Genomic DNA, 18,831 nt, shown 5'->3' with positions numbered 1-18,831 from the left:
CCACAAGCTTCCCACAATAAGATGGGTGAATTTTGGCCCATTCCTCCTGACAGAGCTGGTGTAACTGAGTCAGATTTGTAGGCCTCCTTGCTCGTACACTCTTTTTTGGTTCTTCCCTTCACATTTCCTATAGGATTGAGGTCAGGGCTTTGTGATGGCCACTCCAATACCTTGACTTTGTTATACTTAAGCCATTTTGCGCGCAGAGTCAGTGTATATGCAACAGTTTGGGCCGCCTAATTTACCAGAATTGTACGTAATTATGACATAACATTGAAGGTTGTGCAATGTAACAGGAATATTTAGACTTATGGATGCCACCCATTAGATAAAATACGGAATGGTTCCGTATTTCATTGAGATGATAGTTTCCGGATTCGACCATATTAATGACCTAAGGCTCGTATTTCTGTGTGTTATTATGTTATAACTAAGTCTATGATTTGATAGAGCAGTCTGACTGAGCGGTGGTAGGCACCAGCAGGCTCGTAAGCATTCATTCAAACAGCACTTTCATGCGTTTGACAGCAGCTCTTCACAATGCTTCAAGCATTGCGCTGTTTATGACTTCAAACCTATCAACTCCCGAGATTAGGCTAGTGTAACCAATGTGAAATGGCTAGCTAGTTAGCGGGGTGTGCGCTAATACCGTTTCAACCGTCACTCTCTCTGACACTTGGAGTAGTTATTCCCCTTGCTCTGCAAGGGCCGCGGATTTTGTGGAGCGATGGGTAATGCTGCTTCGAGGGTGGCTGTTGTCAATGTGTTCCTGGTTCGAGGCCAGGTAGGAGCGAGGATAGGGACGGAAGCTATACTGTTACACTGGCAATACGAAAGTGCCTATAAGAACATCCAATAGTCAAAGGTTAATGAAATACAAATGGTATAGAGGGAAATAGTCCTATAATTCCTATAATAACTATACACGTTAGCTTTCTTACATGGCACATATTGCACTTTTACTTTCTTCTCCAACACTTTGTTTTTGCATTATTTAAACCAAATTGTTTGATTATTCACAACATGTTTCATTATTTATTTGAGGCTAAATTGATTTTATTGATGTATTATATTAAGTTAAAATAATCGGTATCGGCTTTTTTTTGTCCTCCAATAATCGGTATCGGTGTTGAAAAATCATAATCAGTCGACCTCTAGTTTAAGGCACAGTCAACTTCTGACCCACTGGAATTGTGATATAGTGAATTATAAGTGAAATAATCTGTCTTTAAACAATTGTTGGAAAAAGGACCTGTGTCATGCACAAAGTAGATGTCCTAACCGACTTGCCAAAACTACAGTTTGTTAACAGGAAAATTGTGGAGTGTTTGAAAAACAAGTTTTAATGACTCCAATCTAAGTGTATGTAAACTTCCGACTTCAACTGTATCCCCGCCACAGCTGACATCACACATTTATCCCCACCACAGCTGACATCACACATTTATCCCCACCACAGCTGACATCACACATTTATCCCCACCACAGCTGACATCACACATTTATCCCCACCACAGCTGACATCACACATTTATCCCCACCACAGCTGACATCACACATTTATCCCCACCACAGCTGACATTACAGAGGACCTGCTTCCTTTTTTCTGTTTGGAGGTGTAGTTAAACTAACATTTTTATTTATTTAAACACAGTATTACATGGCAGAAATACAATTTGATATACACATTAAATGGTACTCAGACATATCTATCGCACATCGTGAGCTTTTAATCCCACCCCTCTGCTACTCTCAGCCTATCCCACCCCTCTGCTACTCTCAGCCTATCCCACCCCTCTGCTACTTTCAGCCTATCCCACCCCTCTGCTACTCTCAGCCTATCCCACCCCTCAGCTACTCTCAGCCTATCCCACCCCTCAGCTACTCTCAGCCTATCCCACCCCTCTGCTACTCTCATACTCTCAGCCTATCCCACCCCTCTGCTACTTTCAGCCTATCCCACCCCTCTGCTACTCTCAGCCTATCCCACCCCTCAGCTACTCTCAGCCTATCCCACCCCTCAGCTACTCTCAGCCTATCCCACCCCTCTGCTACTCTCATACTCTCAGCCTATCCCACCCCTCTGCTACTCTCAGCCTATCCCACCCCTCCTCTCAGCCTATCCCACCCCTCCGCTACTCTCAGCCTATCCCACCCCTCTGCTACTCTCAGCCTATCCCACCCAGCGCTGTAGACTGCCCTCTCCTGTTTCCACATTTTAAGTTACTTATTCGCAAATTCATTAACACATTTTTCCTCATCAATCTACACACAATAAATACCCCATAATGACAAAGCAATAACAGGTTTTTGGACTCAGTCCATGAGAAACAAGATTCTCAGGTCTAATGAAACTAAGATTGAATACTTGGTCCTGATTGCCAAGCGTCACACTTCTGGAGGAAACCAGGCACTGCTCATCACCTGGCCAATACTATCCCTACGGTGAAGCGTGGTGGTGGCAGCATCATGCTGTGGGGATGTTTTTCAGAGGCTGGGACTGTAATGTACTATACTGTGCTCTAGTGTTCCGTGCTTTACTGTACGGTGCTCTAGTGTTCCGTGCTCTAGTGTTCCGTGCTCTAGTGTTCCGTGCTCTAGTGTTCTGTGCTCTAGTGTGCCGTGCTCTAGTGTGCCGTGCACTAGTGTGCCGTTCTCTAGAGTGCCGTGTTCTAGTGTGCTGTACGGTGCTCTACTGTACGGTGCTCTACTGTACGGTGCTCTACTGTAATGTACTATGTGCTCCTGGTCTAGTGTGCGGTGCTCTACTGTGCCGTGCTCTACTGTGCCGTGCTCTACTGTGCCGTGCTCTACTGTACGGTGCTCTACTGTAATGTACTATGTGCTCCTGGTCTAGTGTGCGGTGCTCTAGTGTACGGTGCTCTACTGTGCCGTGCTCTACTGTGCCGTGCTCTACTGTACGGTGCTCTACTGTAATGTACTATGTGCTCCTGCTCTACTGTACGGTGCTCTACTGTACGGTGCTCTACTGTACGGTGCTCTACTGTACGGTGCTCTACTGTACGGTGCTCTACTGTACGGTGCTCTACTGTACGGTGCTCTACTGTACGGTGCTCTACTGTAATGTACTATGTGCTCCTGCTCTACTGTACGGTGCTCTACTGTACGGTGCTCTACTGTACGGTGCTCTACTGTACGGTGCTCTACTGTACGGTGCTCTACTGTACGGTGCTCTACTGTATGGTGCTCTACTGTACGGTGCTCTACTGTAATGTACTATGTGCTCCTGGTCTAGTGTGCGGTGCTCTACTGTGCGGTGCTCTACTGTGCCGTGCTCTACTGTACGGTGCTCTAGTGTACTGTAGGGGGTCTAGTGTACTGTACGGTGCTCTACTGTACGGTGCTCTACTGTAATGTGCTCCTGCTCTACTGTACGGTGCTCTACTGTACGGTGCTCTACTGTAATGTACTATGTGCTCCTGGTCTAGTGTGCGGTGCTCTAGTGTACGGTGCTCTACTGTGCCGTGCTCTACTGTGCCGTGCTCTACTGTGCCGTGCTCTACTGTGCCGTGCTCTACTGTGCCGTGCTCTACTGTAATGTACTATGTGCTCCTGCTCTACTGTACGGTGCTCTACTGTACGGTGCTCTACTGTAATGTACTATGTGCTCCTGGTCTAGTGTGCGGTGCTCTACTGTGCGGTGCTCTACTGTGCCGTGCTCTACTGTACGGTGCTCTAGTGTACTGTAGGGGGTCTAGTGTACTGTACGGTGCTCTACTGTACGGTGCTCTACTGTAATGTGCTCCTGCTCTACTGCACGGTGCTCTACTGTGCGGTGCTCTACTGTACGGTGCTCTACTGTAATGTACTATGTGCTCCTGCTCTACTGTACGGTGCTCTACTGTACGGTGCTCTACTGTACGGTGCTCTACTGTAATGTACTATGTGCTCCTGCTCTACTGTACGGTGCTCTACTGTACGGTGCTCTACTGTACGGTGCTCTACTGTACGGTGCTCTACTGTAATGTACTATGTGCTCCTGGTCTACTGTACGGTGCTCTACTGTACGGTACTCTACTGTAATGTACTATGTGCTCCTGGTCTACTGTACGGTGCTCTACTGTACGGTGCTCTACTGTAATGTACTATGTGCTCCTGGTCTACTGTACGGTGCTCTACTGTACGGTGCTCTACTGTACGGTGCTCTACTGTACGGTGCTCTACTGTAATGTACTATGTGCTCCTGGTCTAGTGTACGGTGCTCTACTGTACGGTGCTCTACTGTACGGTGCTCTACTGTACGGTGCTCTACTGTACGGTGCTCTACTGTATTGTGCTCTACTGTACGGTGCTCTACTGTAATGTACTATGTGCTCCTGGTCTACTGTACTCTATCTAACCACGTGTTCTTGAACTTGTCATTGTCTCAACTCTCTGGGACCAATTTCCTGGTGTATAAATCTTGGTCTTGGATATTACCTTCATCTTTGGTTTACAAACCACAGGCAACCCAATTTGAAAAAGACAATGTGCTCTGATCATTGGCTGATACCTCCCAACCCATAGGAATCCCCACCCCGTTGACTGCTTTTAAATGGTGGAAGCCCTCAATGTTAATGTCTTTACTAAAATGAGTTATATCCATTTAGAGTCCTCCATTTATCTCTGTGATCATTTAAATATTTAACAACATAATTGGTTGCATAAGTAATTCAATCAATTAACAAGTTTGAGATTCATACAATCAATATTTAAACATTTTATAGAGAACATTTCTCAAATTAAATTGAGACGTTTGGAGAATCGGGGGGGGGGGAATTGTTCATTTGGTAGGAAAGTAACATTTCTGTTCTAAGTTAATGACAAGCATGGTTCTTCTTTTAATTGTAACTGTTTTTAGAGTGACACATTTAGTGGGCTGGTCAGGAATCCAGGTGCATTTTTCAAATATGCAAAACAAAGTGTGAGTAGTATGCACAGTGCCATTGGAAAGGATTCAGACCTCTTGACTTTTTCCACATTTTTTGTTACGTTACATTCTTATTCTGAAATTGATTTGAAAAAAATATATACAATAATTCTTTCTACACATACTAGCCCATAATGACAAAGCAAAAACAGTTTTAAAAAAAGTAATTTTTGCAAATTTATATACAAATGTAAAAAAAATGAAATGTGACATTTATACAAGTATTCAGACCATTTACTCAGTACTTTGTTGAAGCACCTTTGGCAGCGATTACAGCATCGAGTCTTGGGTATGATGCTACAAGCTTGGCACACCCAGTCCCTGCCGCTGAAAAACATCCCCACAGCATAATGCTGCCACCACCATACTTCAATGTAGGGAGGGCGCCAGTTTTCCTCCAGACGTGATGCTTGGCATTCATGCAAAATAGTTAAATCTTGGTTTCATCAGACCAGAGAATCTTGTTTCTCATGGTCTGAGAGTCCTTTAGGTGCATTTTGGCAAACTCCAAGCGGGCTTTCAGGTGCCTTTTACTGAAGAGTGGATTCTGTCTGGCCACTCTACCATAAATGCCTGTCAAGAGGTGACTCATGAATGCGATCATCAAATCAATTAACTGTTTAATACGACGATTAAATTAATCATGTAACAATGAACTCATTAGCAATCTTGGGGCACCACGGAAAAGGTTTATTTAATGAGTTACCGTTTCCTGAATTAACTCACAGATATCAGAATATATCATCTTAGGCCTCCATTCATTACTATTAACTCATATCAGTCTCATTCTGAATGTCGCATAGTCTGTTAAATCTGCACCAACACTAGTCTACATGATGACTCAGCGATACACAGATTGGCTTAATTATTTATTTACGAACGAAATAATCACACAGAATTACATAAACCAACACACACACACACACACACACACACACACAGGATAGACTATACATTGATTACTACATAATGCAATGAGAAATGGACTAACCCGATTTGACGGCTGGTTACACAATAAAAAGTGGTGGGGAAGGGGCAGGAGAAGGAGAGACAAAGGAATTCAACCATCGTACATACAGTTGAATAATACGCTCATCGTTTATGTGGATATTTAGCACCCTAACAACCACTCATTCGGATTTAGAATTGCAATGTACATATTTACGCTTACGTCTGTCATCTCTCTCTCTCTGTTGAAATCGCCCGATCAGTCTGTGACGAATAGTTAGACAGAAAGTCTCTGGTTGTGTAAGTCTCTGGTTGTCCACCGGAGGTCACCTTCTCCTTAGTCGTTGTTGTATGTTTCCTTCGTTCTGGAAGTGTTTGTTTAGAATGGATACATCAGACGTTCCAATGGTCGTTTGATAGAGAAATGTTCGGGTTTGTAATTTTCTCGTCTTCGGTTGAGTGTCCTAGACTACGTTACATGCAGAGCTGTAGGCGGTGCATGTCTAGTCTTCTCTGTTGAGTTTTAGAGGGTCTTACTAATTTCTGGTCTGGTAGAGGAACTATTTTACACGTGTTGTCACAGCTCCACGCTTTCTGGTCTAGTAGTTTTAAACCATTTGTGATGTCCGGCTTACCGTCCGTGTACTGGTTTAATGTACATTTCATTAGGAGTCCTTTTATAAACACACTGGAAAAAGGGGTGTTCCATCCTTTTGGCATAATGTCTGTGTTCACGTGGGCGTGGTTACTGACTGGGTAAAACTTTACATGAAAAATAATTCTCATTTACAAGGCAAAAATCACATTTTTATCTTCTGACAGTTTCATATTTAATCATATACGTTTTACAACATTTAGATGTAACTCTGACATATACATTGTGAAAGCTCTTAAAGTTACAATGTTTCCGTTTTATAACGTCTTTAATGGTATCACAAAATCACAAATGATACAACATAATCATTGTTTGGATCCCCACCGACCATTTCCCACATTCTTTATGTGTTAGGAGTATTGTTTCATTATCCACTTTTCGATGTTGAAGTTCTTTGGGCAAGAATCTCTCTATACCACTCAGACATTCCAATCTTGGATACTGAGAGTTAGAAACCATTTACGATTGGTTGTTAAGTCATAAAACCAACCCAACTTTTCCCCTCTTCGAGTCTCATAGCAAAGGGTCTGAATACTTATGCAAATAAGGTATTTCTATTTTTTTTGTTTTAATAAATGTGCAAACATTTCTAAGTTTGGGGAAAATAGGATATTAATTAGCATGTTTTGTAATGTACTCAATGTTATGTGGACAACTAGAAATACCTAGGTGTCTGGTTAGACTGTAAACTCTCCTTCCAGACTCACACCAAACTTCTCCAATCCAAAGTTAAATCTAGAATTGACTTCCTATTTCGCAACAAAGCATCCTTCACTCATGCTGCCAAACATACCCTTGTAAAACTGACCATCCTACCAATCCTCGACTTCGGTGATGTCATTTACAAAATAGCCTCCAATACCCTACTCAATAAATTGGATGCAGTCTATCACAGTGCCATCCGTTTTGTCACCAAAGCCCCATATACTACCCACCACTGCGACCTGTACACTCTCGTTGGTTGCCCCTCGCTTCATACTCGTCGCCAAACCCACTGGCTCCAGGTCATCTACAAGACCCTGCTAGGTAAAGCCCCCCCTTATCTCAGCTCGCTTGTCACCATAGCAGTACCCACCTGTAGCACACGCTCCAGCAGGGATATCTCTCTGGTCACCCCCAAAACCAATTCTTCCGTTGGCCGCCTCTCCTTCCAGTTCTCTGCTGCCAATGACTGGAACGAACTACAAAAATCTCTGAAACTGGAAACACATCTCCCTCACTAGCTTTAAGCACCAGCTGTCAGAGCAGCTCACAGATTACTGCACCTGTACATAGTCCATCTATAATTTAGCCCAAACAACTACCTCTCCCCCTACTGTATTTATTTATTTATTTATTTATTTATTTATTTAGCTCCTTTGCACCCCATTATTTCTATCTCTACTTTGCACATTCTTCCACTGCAAATCTACCATTCCAGTGTTCTACTTGCTATATTCTATTTACTTTGCCACCATGGCCTTTTTTTTGCCTTTACCTCCCTTATCTCACCTCATTTGCTCACATCGTATATAGACTTGTTTCTACTGTATTATTGACTGTATGTTTGTTTTACTCCATGTGTAACTCTGTGTTGTTCTATGTGTCGGAACTGCTGTGCTTTATCTTGGCCAGGTCTCAGTTGTAAATGAGAACCTGTTCTCAACTTGTCTACCTGGTTAAATAACGGTGAAATAAAAAATACAACTCGAATGCTGTTCAAATGTATTTTTAGATTTGTTTTGTAACTGAAAATAAAGTTGACCCATTGAAAAATTAGACTCATTTCTCCTCTCTCTCTCTGTTTTGCAGACTGTGCAGTGAACGTTCACAAGAGTTGTCGGACGCTACTAGCCGAGTGTAACAGCAGCAAGAACAAGGTATGTGTCCAATGGTCAGCACTCCTGATTACTTTTTTATTTATTCACACCTTCTCATTTAGATCCCAAATGTCTTGCACTTACAAGCAAGGTGATGTCCTTCGTTTTGCCAATGCGAAGCGTCTAAATGGTTCTCTCCCTCCAATTTAACGTTGTCCATGTCTTTGCTTCGTTACAGCGCCTTCAGCAAGTTTTCACAACATTTAGGCTTTTTCCACGTTTTGTTGTTACAAAGTGGGATGCAAATTGATTTGTCTTTTTTTTTTTTTTTCAGTGGAAGAAAAATTTGAATATTTTGTATAAAACAACTAAAAAATATGTAGAAAATAAAAAAATACACTATTTTGCTTAGATAAATGTTCAACCCCCTGAGTCAATACATGTTAGTCACCTTTCTGGGTAAGTCTCTAAGAGCTTTCCGTCACCTGAATTGGGAAACATTTGCCCGTTTTTTCCTTTCAAAATTCTGCTCTGTCAAATTGGTTGTTGAACATTGCTCGAGAACCATTTTCAGGTCTTGCCATATATTTTCTATCAAGTTTAAGGAAAAACTGTAATTTGTCCACTCAGGAACATTCACTGTGTTCTTGGTAAGCAACTCAAGTGTAGATTTGGCCTCGTGTTTAGGTTATTGTCCTGCTGAAAGGTGACTTCATCTCCCAGTGTCTGATGGAAAGCAGACTGAACCAGGTTTTCCTCTAGGATTTTTGCCTGTGCTTAGCTCCATTCAGTTTATTTTTCATCCTGAAAAACTCCCCAGTCCTTAACTATTACAAGCATACCCATGACATGATACTTGAAAATATGGAGAGTGGTACTCCGTAATGTGTTGAATTGGATTTGCCCCAAACATAACTCTGTATTCAGGAAAAATAGTTAATTATTTTAATATTTTTTTTTGCAGGATTACTTTAGTGCCTTATTGCAAACAGGATGCATGTTACGGAATATTTGTATTCTTCCTTCTTTTCACTTTGTCAATTAGGTTAGTATTGTGGAGTAAGTACAATGTTGTTACATCCTCAGTTCTACCACAGCCATTAATCTCTATAACTGTTGTAAAGTCACCTTTGGCCTCATGGTGAAATCGCTGAGTGGTTTCCTTCTTCTCCCGCAACTGAGTTAGGAAGGACGCTTGTATCTTCGTAGTGACTGGGTGTTTTGATACACCATCCAAAGTGTAATAATAACTTCACCATGCTCAAAGGGGTATTCAATGTCTGCTTTTTAAAAATATTTTTACTCATCTACCAATAAGTGGCTCTTCTTTGTGAGGCATTGGAAAACCTCACTGGTCTTTGTGGTTGAATCTGTGTTTGAAATTCACTGCTAGACTGAGGGACCTTACAATTATCTGTGGTACAGAGATTATGTAGTCATTCAAAAAATCGTGTTAAACACTATTATTGAGAGTCCACATTACACCATTTTTTTTTAGATCTGAGCCCCCGTCCCCGCAGGAGGCCGTCATTGTAATTAAGAATTTGTTCTTAACTGACTTGCCTAGTTAAATAAAGGTTAAATAAAACATTTTACTTATAACAAAAGCACATTTTTACTCCTGAATTTATTTAGGCCACAACAATGGGGTTGAATACTTATTGACTCAAGACATTTTTTTAAATTAATTTTGTTAAAATTTGTAAAAAATTATTCCACTGATATTTTAGGGTATGGTGTGTAGGCTAGTGCCAAATCTCAATTTAGTCCATTTAAAATTCAGTCTGTAACCATAAACATTCAGATCAAGTCTAGGGGTGTGAATACACTCTGAAGGCACTGTATATAATTCTCCGCTTGAAACTTATGTTTTTCTCCTGATAGAAGGATTCTCTGCATAGGACCTCCACAACAGCGTCGCCGAACCTCGGTGAGTGGAAAAAATACACACACACACACACACACACACACACACACACACACACACACACACACACACACTTTTGTTATCCTCGTGGGGACCTAAAAACCCCTAACCTAACCTTAACTATTACCCTACTTGTAACTAAACCCCTAAGCTTAAAATAGCCTTATCCTCCTGGGGATGTGGGAAATGTCCCCACGAGGGAGAATTTGACTAGTTGTACTATCCTTGTGGGGTCTTTTGGGGATTTCAGGTCTCCACAAGGTTAGAACAAGAACACACACACATGCTAACTTTTCGCCCTTCAAAGCTACAACATTGGAATGATCACATGAACAAGATCTCCCGTCATTGATAGAGATCTCTCCTCTCCCCATTCCCCCTCTCCTCTCCCCATTCCCCCTCTCATCTCTCCTCTCCCCATTCCCCCTCTCCTCTCCCCTCTCCCCATCTCCCTCTCCTCTCCCCATCTCCCTCTCCCCTCTCCCCATCTCCCTCTCTCCTCTCCCCATTCCCCATCTCTCCTCTCCCCTCTCCCCATCTCCCTCTCTCCTCTCCCCTCTCCTCCTGTTCCAATTCTCTTCTCCCCCCTCTCCATTCCCTCTCTCCCCTCTCCATTCCCTCTCTCCCCTCTCCATTCCCTCTCTCCCCTCTCCATTCCCTCCATTCCCTCTCTCCCCTCTCCATTCCCTCTCTCCCCTCTCCATTCCCTCTCTCCCCTCTCCATTCCCTCTCTCCCCTCTCCATTCCCTCTCTCCTCTCTCCCCTCTCCTCCTGTCCCAATTCTCTTCTCCTCTCCCCATTCCCTCTCCCATACTTTCTCCCCCCATACCCCCTCCTCTACTTCCCTCCTCGTCTCCCCATTCTCACTCCTCCTCAGCTTGGCATCCATATGCAACAAACCGATTGGCTCAACTGACTAATAACAGGGCAGCGTGGAGGCTGTCTCCATCCCAACCAGAAATAGACCGGTCCTGGAGATGGGTTGGAGACAGTTATATAGCCTCTGTTTGTTTACCTCCACCATGCTGCCCTGTGATTGGTCAGCCCTGTTTTTGCCTATGGATGCAAGGTAGGAGAGGGAAGGAACATGGGGGATAGAGAGGGGTGACAACGAGGAGGCAAGAGTGCAAGGGAGGAGAGGATATGGACAAGGAAGTATAAGGAAAGACAAGTCATGTGATCTGATGGCGAACACGTGATGGCACATGATCACATGACTTGTATGCTCTGTGATTGGACAATACAGACCACAAGACTCATGGTTTAAAACAAACTGACGGTAAAAATATAATTTCTCAGTTGTTGTTTTGCAATCTCGGTAGAAAATAGAACGTTGCGCAGTTAAAATCGCTAATATTTTGATATCACCACGGGTTACTAGGATTGAGAATCCACGCCCGGAACTCAGTCGTTGCAGCCGGGCAGGGGAGAATGGACAGCTTTCCACTTAAGGCTTCAAGTTATTTGAGATACTACAAGTGGGAGCTCTTGGCTCTTTTGACCTTATACAAGCTTTCCCCAAACATCAGATCTCAAAACATCACAAATATTTTTTATTTCAATGTTTTGGTTTTGGAGACATGAAACATTGTGAATTTATGTTTTTTTTTTTTTTTTAAATACAAAATTTAAGAAACTCACCTGGTTTTATAAAGTTAACATTAATGCAAAGATTCTCATATTGGCCCTTTTACAAATCTCTGTTCAGTTTGAAGTTTCCAGTGTTTTCTCAAATGCCAGCGCTAGCCTTTTATTAAAACCTCTGACGTGTGTTTGAGCGAGCAGACAGACTCCAGGGAGTTGTTTGTGTATTCAGAGCACTTACATTTTTCCACATTTTGTTACGTTACAGCCTTATTCTAAAAATGGATTAAATGTTACACACACATTATGACAAAGCACATTTATTACAAATAAAAAAACGAAAATATCACATGTTACATTAGTATTCAGACCCTTTATTCAGTACTTTTGTTGAAGCACCTTTGGCAGCGATTACAGCCTTGAGTCTTCTTGAGTATGACTCTACAAGCTTGGCACACCTGTGTTTGGGGAGTTTTTCCCATTCTTCTCTGCAGATCCTCTCAAGCTCTGTCAGGTTGGATGGGGAGCGTCGCTGCACAGCTATTTTCAGGTCTCTCCAGAGATGTTAGATAGGGTTCAAGTCCAGGCACTGGCTGGGCCCACTTAAGGACATTCAGAGTCTTGTCCCGAAGCCACTTCTGAGTTTATCTTGTGTGTGTGCTTATGGTCGTTGTCCTGTTGGAAGGTGAACCTTCGCCCCAGTCTGAGGTGTCCAGAGTATTAGATCAGGAGTCCGGTGTTATATATATCCCTGTGTGTTGTCTCCGTGACTTCAGCATCATCCCTTCTGAAGCAGTATCACCTCCCGTTCTTCCACCAGACAGACACTATGAAACTACTGTAGCAGTTAATAAAGGGGTTGACAGGGCCAGACCTCCCTGCAATGTCCAGGGGGCCCTCGTGGGGTCTGTCTGGGCTGCAATGTCCAGGGGGCCCTCGTGGGGTCTGTCTGGGCTGCAATGTCCAGGGGGCCCTTGTGGGGTCTGTCTGGGCTGCAATGTCCAGGGGGCCCTGTCTGGGCTGCAATGTCCAGGGGGCCCTCGTGGGGTCTGTCTGGGTGCTGATGCACAGAGACAACCTCACCAGTCACTTCCTGCACGGTTCAGTGTAGAGCCTGACTGCAGCGTTACTGGGGGTCCAGCAGTGCTCTAACCATCTCTCATGTCTCCCCAGCCCTGAGGGATCGGGACCAGTCTTCTTCGGCCCTTGATTGCCCCTCCGGTTCTCCGCGCATCCCAGGCATGACCCTCACCCCGCGGGGACCCAGTGCTCAGCCTGCCTCAGCCGCCTTCAACAGCTCTTCATCCAGCCACACTGCTGCAGCCAGCCTCAACCACAGCCACAACAGCCACACCGGGTTAGTAGCAAGAACAACTCACCACCAGGCCAATTAATCAATAGGCAACACAAACTATGCTGCTGGTCAATAAGTGTATGGTTCATAGAACCAAAGATTCTGCATAAAAGTTTTAGGTTTGTTGTCCCAACTCTACTCTATAGTTAAAGGCTCTATACATACTGTTCTATGTCAGCTGTAGTAGTTATAGGCTCTATACATACTGTTCTATGTCAGCTGTAGTAGTTATAGGCTCTATACATACTGTTCTATGTCAGCTGTAGTAGTTATAGGCTCTATACATACTGTTCTATGTCAGCTGTAGTAGTTATAGGCTCCTTGCATACTGTTCTATGTCAGCTGTAGTAGTTATAGGCTCTATACATATTGTTCTATGTCAGCTGTAGTAGTTATAGGCTCTATACATACTGTTCTATGTCAGCTGTAGTAGTTATAGGCTCTACATACTGTTCTATGTCAGCTGTAGTAGTTATAGGCTCTATACATACTGTTCTATGTCAGCTGTAGTAGTTATAGGCTCCTTGCATACTGTTCTATGTCAGCTGTAGTAGTTATAGGCTCCTTGCATACTGTTCTATGTCAGCTGTAGTAGTTATAGGCTCTATGCATACTGTTCTATGTCAGCTGTAGTAGTTATAGGCTCTATACATACTGTTCTATGTCAGCTGTAGTAGTTATAGGCTCTATACATACTGTTCTATGTCAGCTGTAGTAGTTATAGGCTCTATACATACTGTTCTATGTCAGCTGTAGTAGTTATAGGCTCCTTGCATACTGTTCTATGTCAGCTGTAGTAGTTATAGGCTCTATACATACTGTTCTATGTCAGCTGTAGTAGTTATAGGCTCTATACATACTGTTCTATGTCAGCTGTAGTAGTTATAGGCTCTATACATACTGTTCTATGTCAGCTGTAGTAGTTATAGGCTCTATGCATACTGTTCTATGTCAGCTGTAGTAGTTATAGGCTCTATGCATACTGTTCTATGTCAGCTGTAGTAGTTATAGGCTCTATACATACTGTTCTATGTCAGCTGTAGTAGTTATAGGCTCTATACATACTGTTCTATGTCAGCTGTAGTAGTTATAGGCTCCTTGCATACTGTTCTATGTCAGTTGTAGTAGTTATAGGCTCTATACATACTGTTCTATGTCAGCTGTAGTAGTTATAGGCTCTATACATACTGTTCTATGTCAGCTGTAGTAGTTATAGGCTCCTTGCATACTGTTCTATGTCAGTTGTAGTAGTTATAGGCTCTATACATACTGTTCTATGTCAGCTGTAGTAGTTATAGGCTCTATACATACTGTTCTATGTCAGCTGTAGTAGTTATAGGCTCTATACATACTGTTCTATGTCAGCTGTAGTAGTTATAGGCTCTATACATACTGTTCTATGTCAGCTGTAGTAGTTATAGGCTCCTTGCATACTGTTCTATGTCAGCTGTAGTAGTTATAGGCTCTATACATACTGTTCTATGTCAGCTGTAGTAGTTATAGGCTCTATACATACTGTTCTATGTCAGCTGTAGTAGTTATAGGCTCTACATACTGTTCTATGTCAGCTGTAGTAGTTATAGGCTCTATGCATACTGTTCTATGTCAGCTGTAGTAGTTATAGGCTCTATGCATACTGTTCTATGTCAGCTGTAGTAGTTATAGGCTCTATACATACTGTTCTATATCAGCTGTAGTAGTTATAGGCTCTATACATACTGTTCTATATCAGCTGTAGTAGCTATAGGCTCTATACATACTGTTCTATATCAGCTGTAGTAGTTATAGGCTCTATACATACTGTTCTATATCAGCTGTAGTAGCTATAGGCTCTATACATACTGTTCTATATCAGCTGTAGTAGTTATAGGCTCTATACATACTGTTCTATGTCAGCTGTAGTAGTTATAGGCTCTATACATACTGTTCTATATCAGCTGTAGTAGTTATAGGCTCTATACATACTGTTCTATATCAGCTGTAGTAGTTATAGGCTCTATACATACTGTTCTATGTCAGCTGTAGTAGTTATAGGCTCTATACATACTGTTCTATGTCAGCTGTAGTAGTTATAGGCTCTATACATACTGTTCTATGTCAGCTGTAGTAGTTATAGGCTCTATACATACTGTTCTATGTCAGCTGTAGTAGCTATAGGCTCTATGCATACTGTTCTATGTCAGCTGTAGTAGTTATAGGCTCCTTACATACTGTTCTATGTCAGCTGTAGTAGTTATAGGCTCTACATACTGTTCTATGTCAGCTGTAGTAGCTATAGGCTCTATGCATACTGTTCTATGTCAGCTGTAGTAGTTATAGGCTCTATACATACTGTTCTATATCAGCTGTAGTAGTTATAGGCTCTATACATACTGTTCTAGATCAGCTGTAGTAGTTATAGGCTCTATACATACTGTTCTATGTCAGCTGTAGTAGTTATAGGCTCTATACATACTGTTCTATATCAGCTGTAGTAGTTATAGGCTCTATACATACTGTTCTATATCAGCTGTAGTAGTTATAGGCTCTATACATACTGTTCTATGTCAGCTGTAGTAGTTATAGGCTCTATGCATACTGTTCTATATCAGCTGTAGTAGTTATAGGCTCTATACATACTGTTCTAGATCAGCTGTAGTAGTTATAGGCTCTATACATACTGTTCTATGTCAGCTGTAGTAGTTATAGGCTCTATACATACTGTTCTATGTCAGCTGTAGTAGTTATAGGCTCTATACATACTGTTCTATGTCAGCTGTAGTAGCTATAGGCTCTATGCATACTGTTCTATGTCAGCTGTAGTAGCTATAGGCTCTATGCATACTGTTCTATGTCAGCTGTAGTAGTTATAGGCTCTATGCATACTGTTCTATGTCAGCTGTAGTAGCTATAGGCTCTATGCATACTGTTCTATGTCAGCTGTAGTAGTTATAGGCTCTCTACATACTGTTCTATATCAGCTGTAGTAGTTATAGGCTCTCTACATACTGTTCTATATCAGCTGTAGTAGTTATAGGCTCTATACATACTGTTCTATGTCAGCTGTAGTAGTTATAGGCTCTATACATACTGTTCTATGTCAGCTGTAGTAGTTATAGGCTCTCTACATACTGTTCTATATCAGCTGTAGTAGTTATAGGCTCTATACATACTGTTCTATGTCAGCTGTAGTAGTTATAGGCTCTATACATACTGTTCTATGTCAGCTGTAGTAGTTATAGGCTCTATACATACTGTTCTATGTCAGCTGTAGTAGCTATAGGCTCTATGCATACTGTTCTATGTCAGCTGTAGTAGTTATAGGCTCTATACATACTGTTCTATATCAGCTGTAGTAGTTATAGGCTCTATACATACTGTTCTATGTCAGCTGTAGTAGTTATAGGCTCTATACATACTGTTCTATGTCAGCTGTAGTAGTTATAGGCTCCTTGCATACTGTTCTATGTCAGCTGTAGTAGTTATAGGCTCTATACATACTGTTCTATGTCAGCTGTAGTAGTTATAGGCTCCTTGCATACTGTTCTATGTCAGCTGTAGTAGTTATAGGCTCTATACATACTGTTCTATGTCAGCTGTAGTAGTTATAGGCTCTATACATACTGTTCTATGTCAGCTGTAGTAGTTATAGGCTCTATACATACTGTTCTATGTCAGCTGTAGTAGTTATAGGCTCTATGCATACTGTTCTATGTCAGCTGTAGTAGTTATAGGCTCTATGCATACTGTTCTATGTCAGCTGTAGTAGTTATAGGCTCTATACATACTGTTCTATGTCAGCTGTAGTAGTTATAGGCTCTATACATACTGTTCTATGTCAGCTGTAGTAGTTATAGGCTCCTTGCATACTGTTCTATGTCAGTTGTAGTAGTTATAGGCTCTATACATACTGTTCTATGTCAGCTGTAGTAGTTATAGGCTCTATACATACTGTTCTATGTCAGCTGTAGTAGTTATAGGCTCCTTGCATACTGTTCTATGTCAGTTGTAGTAGTTATAGGCTCTATACATACTGTTCTATGTCAGCTGTAGTAGTTATAGGCTCTATACATACTGTTCTATGTCAGCTGTAGTAGTTATAGGCTCTATACATACTGTTCTATGTCAGCTGTAGTAGTTATAGGCTCTATGCATACTGTTCTATGTCAGCTGTAGTAGTTATAGGCTCTATACATACTGTTCTATGTCAGCTGTAGTAGTTATAGGCTCTATACATACTGTTCTATGTCAGCTGTAGTAGTTATAGGCTCCTTGCATACTGTTCTATGTCAGCTGTAGTAGTTATAGGCTCTATACATACTGTTCTATGTCAGTTGTAGTAGTTATAGGCTCTATACATACTGTTCTATGTCAGCTGTAGTAGTTATAGGCTCTATACATACTGTTCTATGTCAGCTGTAGTAGTTATAGGCTCTATACATACTGTTCTATGTCAGCTGTAGTAGTTATAGGCTCCTTGCATACTGTTCTATGTCAGCTGTAGTAGTTATAGGCTCTATACATACTGTTCTATGTCAGCTGTAGTAGTTATAGGCTCTATACATACTGTTCTATGTCAGCTGTAGTAGTTATAGGCTCTACATACTGTTCTATGTCAGCTGTAGTAGTTATAGGCTCTATGCATACTGTTCTATGTCAGCTGTAGTAGTTATAGGCTCTATGCATACTGTTCTATGTCAGCTGTAGTAGTTATAGGCTCTATACATACTGTTCTATATCAGCTGTAGTAGTTATAGGCTCTATACATACTGTTCTATATCAGCTGTAGTAGCTATAGGCTCTATACATACTGTTCTATATCAGCTGTAGTAGTTATAGGCTCTATACATACTGTTCTATATCAGCTGTAGTAGCTATAGGCTCTATACATACTGTTCTATATCAGCTGTAGTAGTTATAGGCTCTATACATACTGTTCTATGTCAGCTGTAGTAGTTATAGGCTCTATACATACTGTTCTATATCAGCTGTAGTAGTTATAGGCTCTATACATACTGTTCTATATCAGCTGTAGTAGTTATAGGCTCTATACATACTGTTCTATGTCAGCTGTAGTAGTTATAGGCTCTATACATACTGTTCTATGTCAGCTGTAGTAGTTATAGGCTCTATACATACTGTTCTATGTCAGCTGTAGTAGTTATAGGCTCTATACATACTGTTCTATGTCAGCTGTAGTAGCTATAGGCTCTATGCATACTGTTCTATGTCAGCTGTAGTAGTTATAGGCTCCTTACATACTGTTCTATGTCAGCTGTAGTAGTTATAGGCTCTATACATACTGTTCTATGTCAGCTGTAGTAGCTATAGGCTCTATGCATACTGTTCTATGTCAGCTGTAGTAGTTATAGGCTCTATACATACTGTTCTATATCAGCTGTAGTAGTTATAGGCTCTATACATACTGTTCTAGATCAGCTGTAGTAGTTATAGGCTCTATACATACTGTTCTATGTCAGCTGTAGTAGTTATAGGCTCTATACATACTGTTCTATATCAGCTGTAGTAGTTATAGGCTCTATACATACTGTTCTATATCAGCTGTAGTAGTTATAGGCTCTATACATACTGTTCTATGTCAGCTGTAGTAGTTATAGGCTCTATGCATACTGTTCTATATCAGCTGTAGTAGTT

General features: G+C 41.7%; 1 protein-coding gene across 1 annotated transcript in view; it reads left to right on the top strand.

Annotated features, from left to right (window-relative positions):
• LOC139409793 (rho/rac guanine nucleotide exchange factor (GEF) 18b) overlaps positions 1–18,831 on the top strand; it is a 70,621-nt gene that overhangs the window by 30,025 nt on the left and 21,765 nt on the right. Inside the window, exons 9-11 of the mRNA XM_071155170.1 lie at positions 8,325–8,392; positions 10,217–10,262; positions 13,017–13,200. Coding sequence (XP_071011271.1) covers positions 8,325–8,392; positions 10,217–10,262; positions 13,017–13,200 — 298 coding nt within the window. The remainder of the gene's footprint in view (positions 1–8,324; positions 8,393–10,216; positions 10,263–13,016; positions 13,201–18,831) is intronic.

The sequence above is a fragment of the Oncorhynchus clarkii genome, chromosome 5, assembly GCF_045791955.1.
Source record: "Oncorhynchus clarkii lewisi isolate Uvic-CL-2024 chromosome 5, UVic_Ocla_1.0, whole genome shotgun sequence".
Classification (NCBI taxonomy): Eukaryota; Metazoa; Chordata; class Actinopteri; order Salmoniformes; family Salmonidae; genus Oncorhynchus; species Oncorhynchus clarkii.
This window is presented reverse-complemented; position numbering and strand designations above follow the sequence as displayed.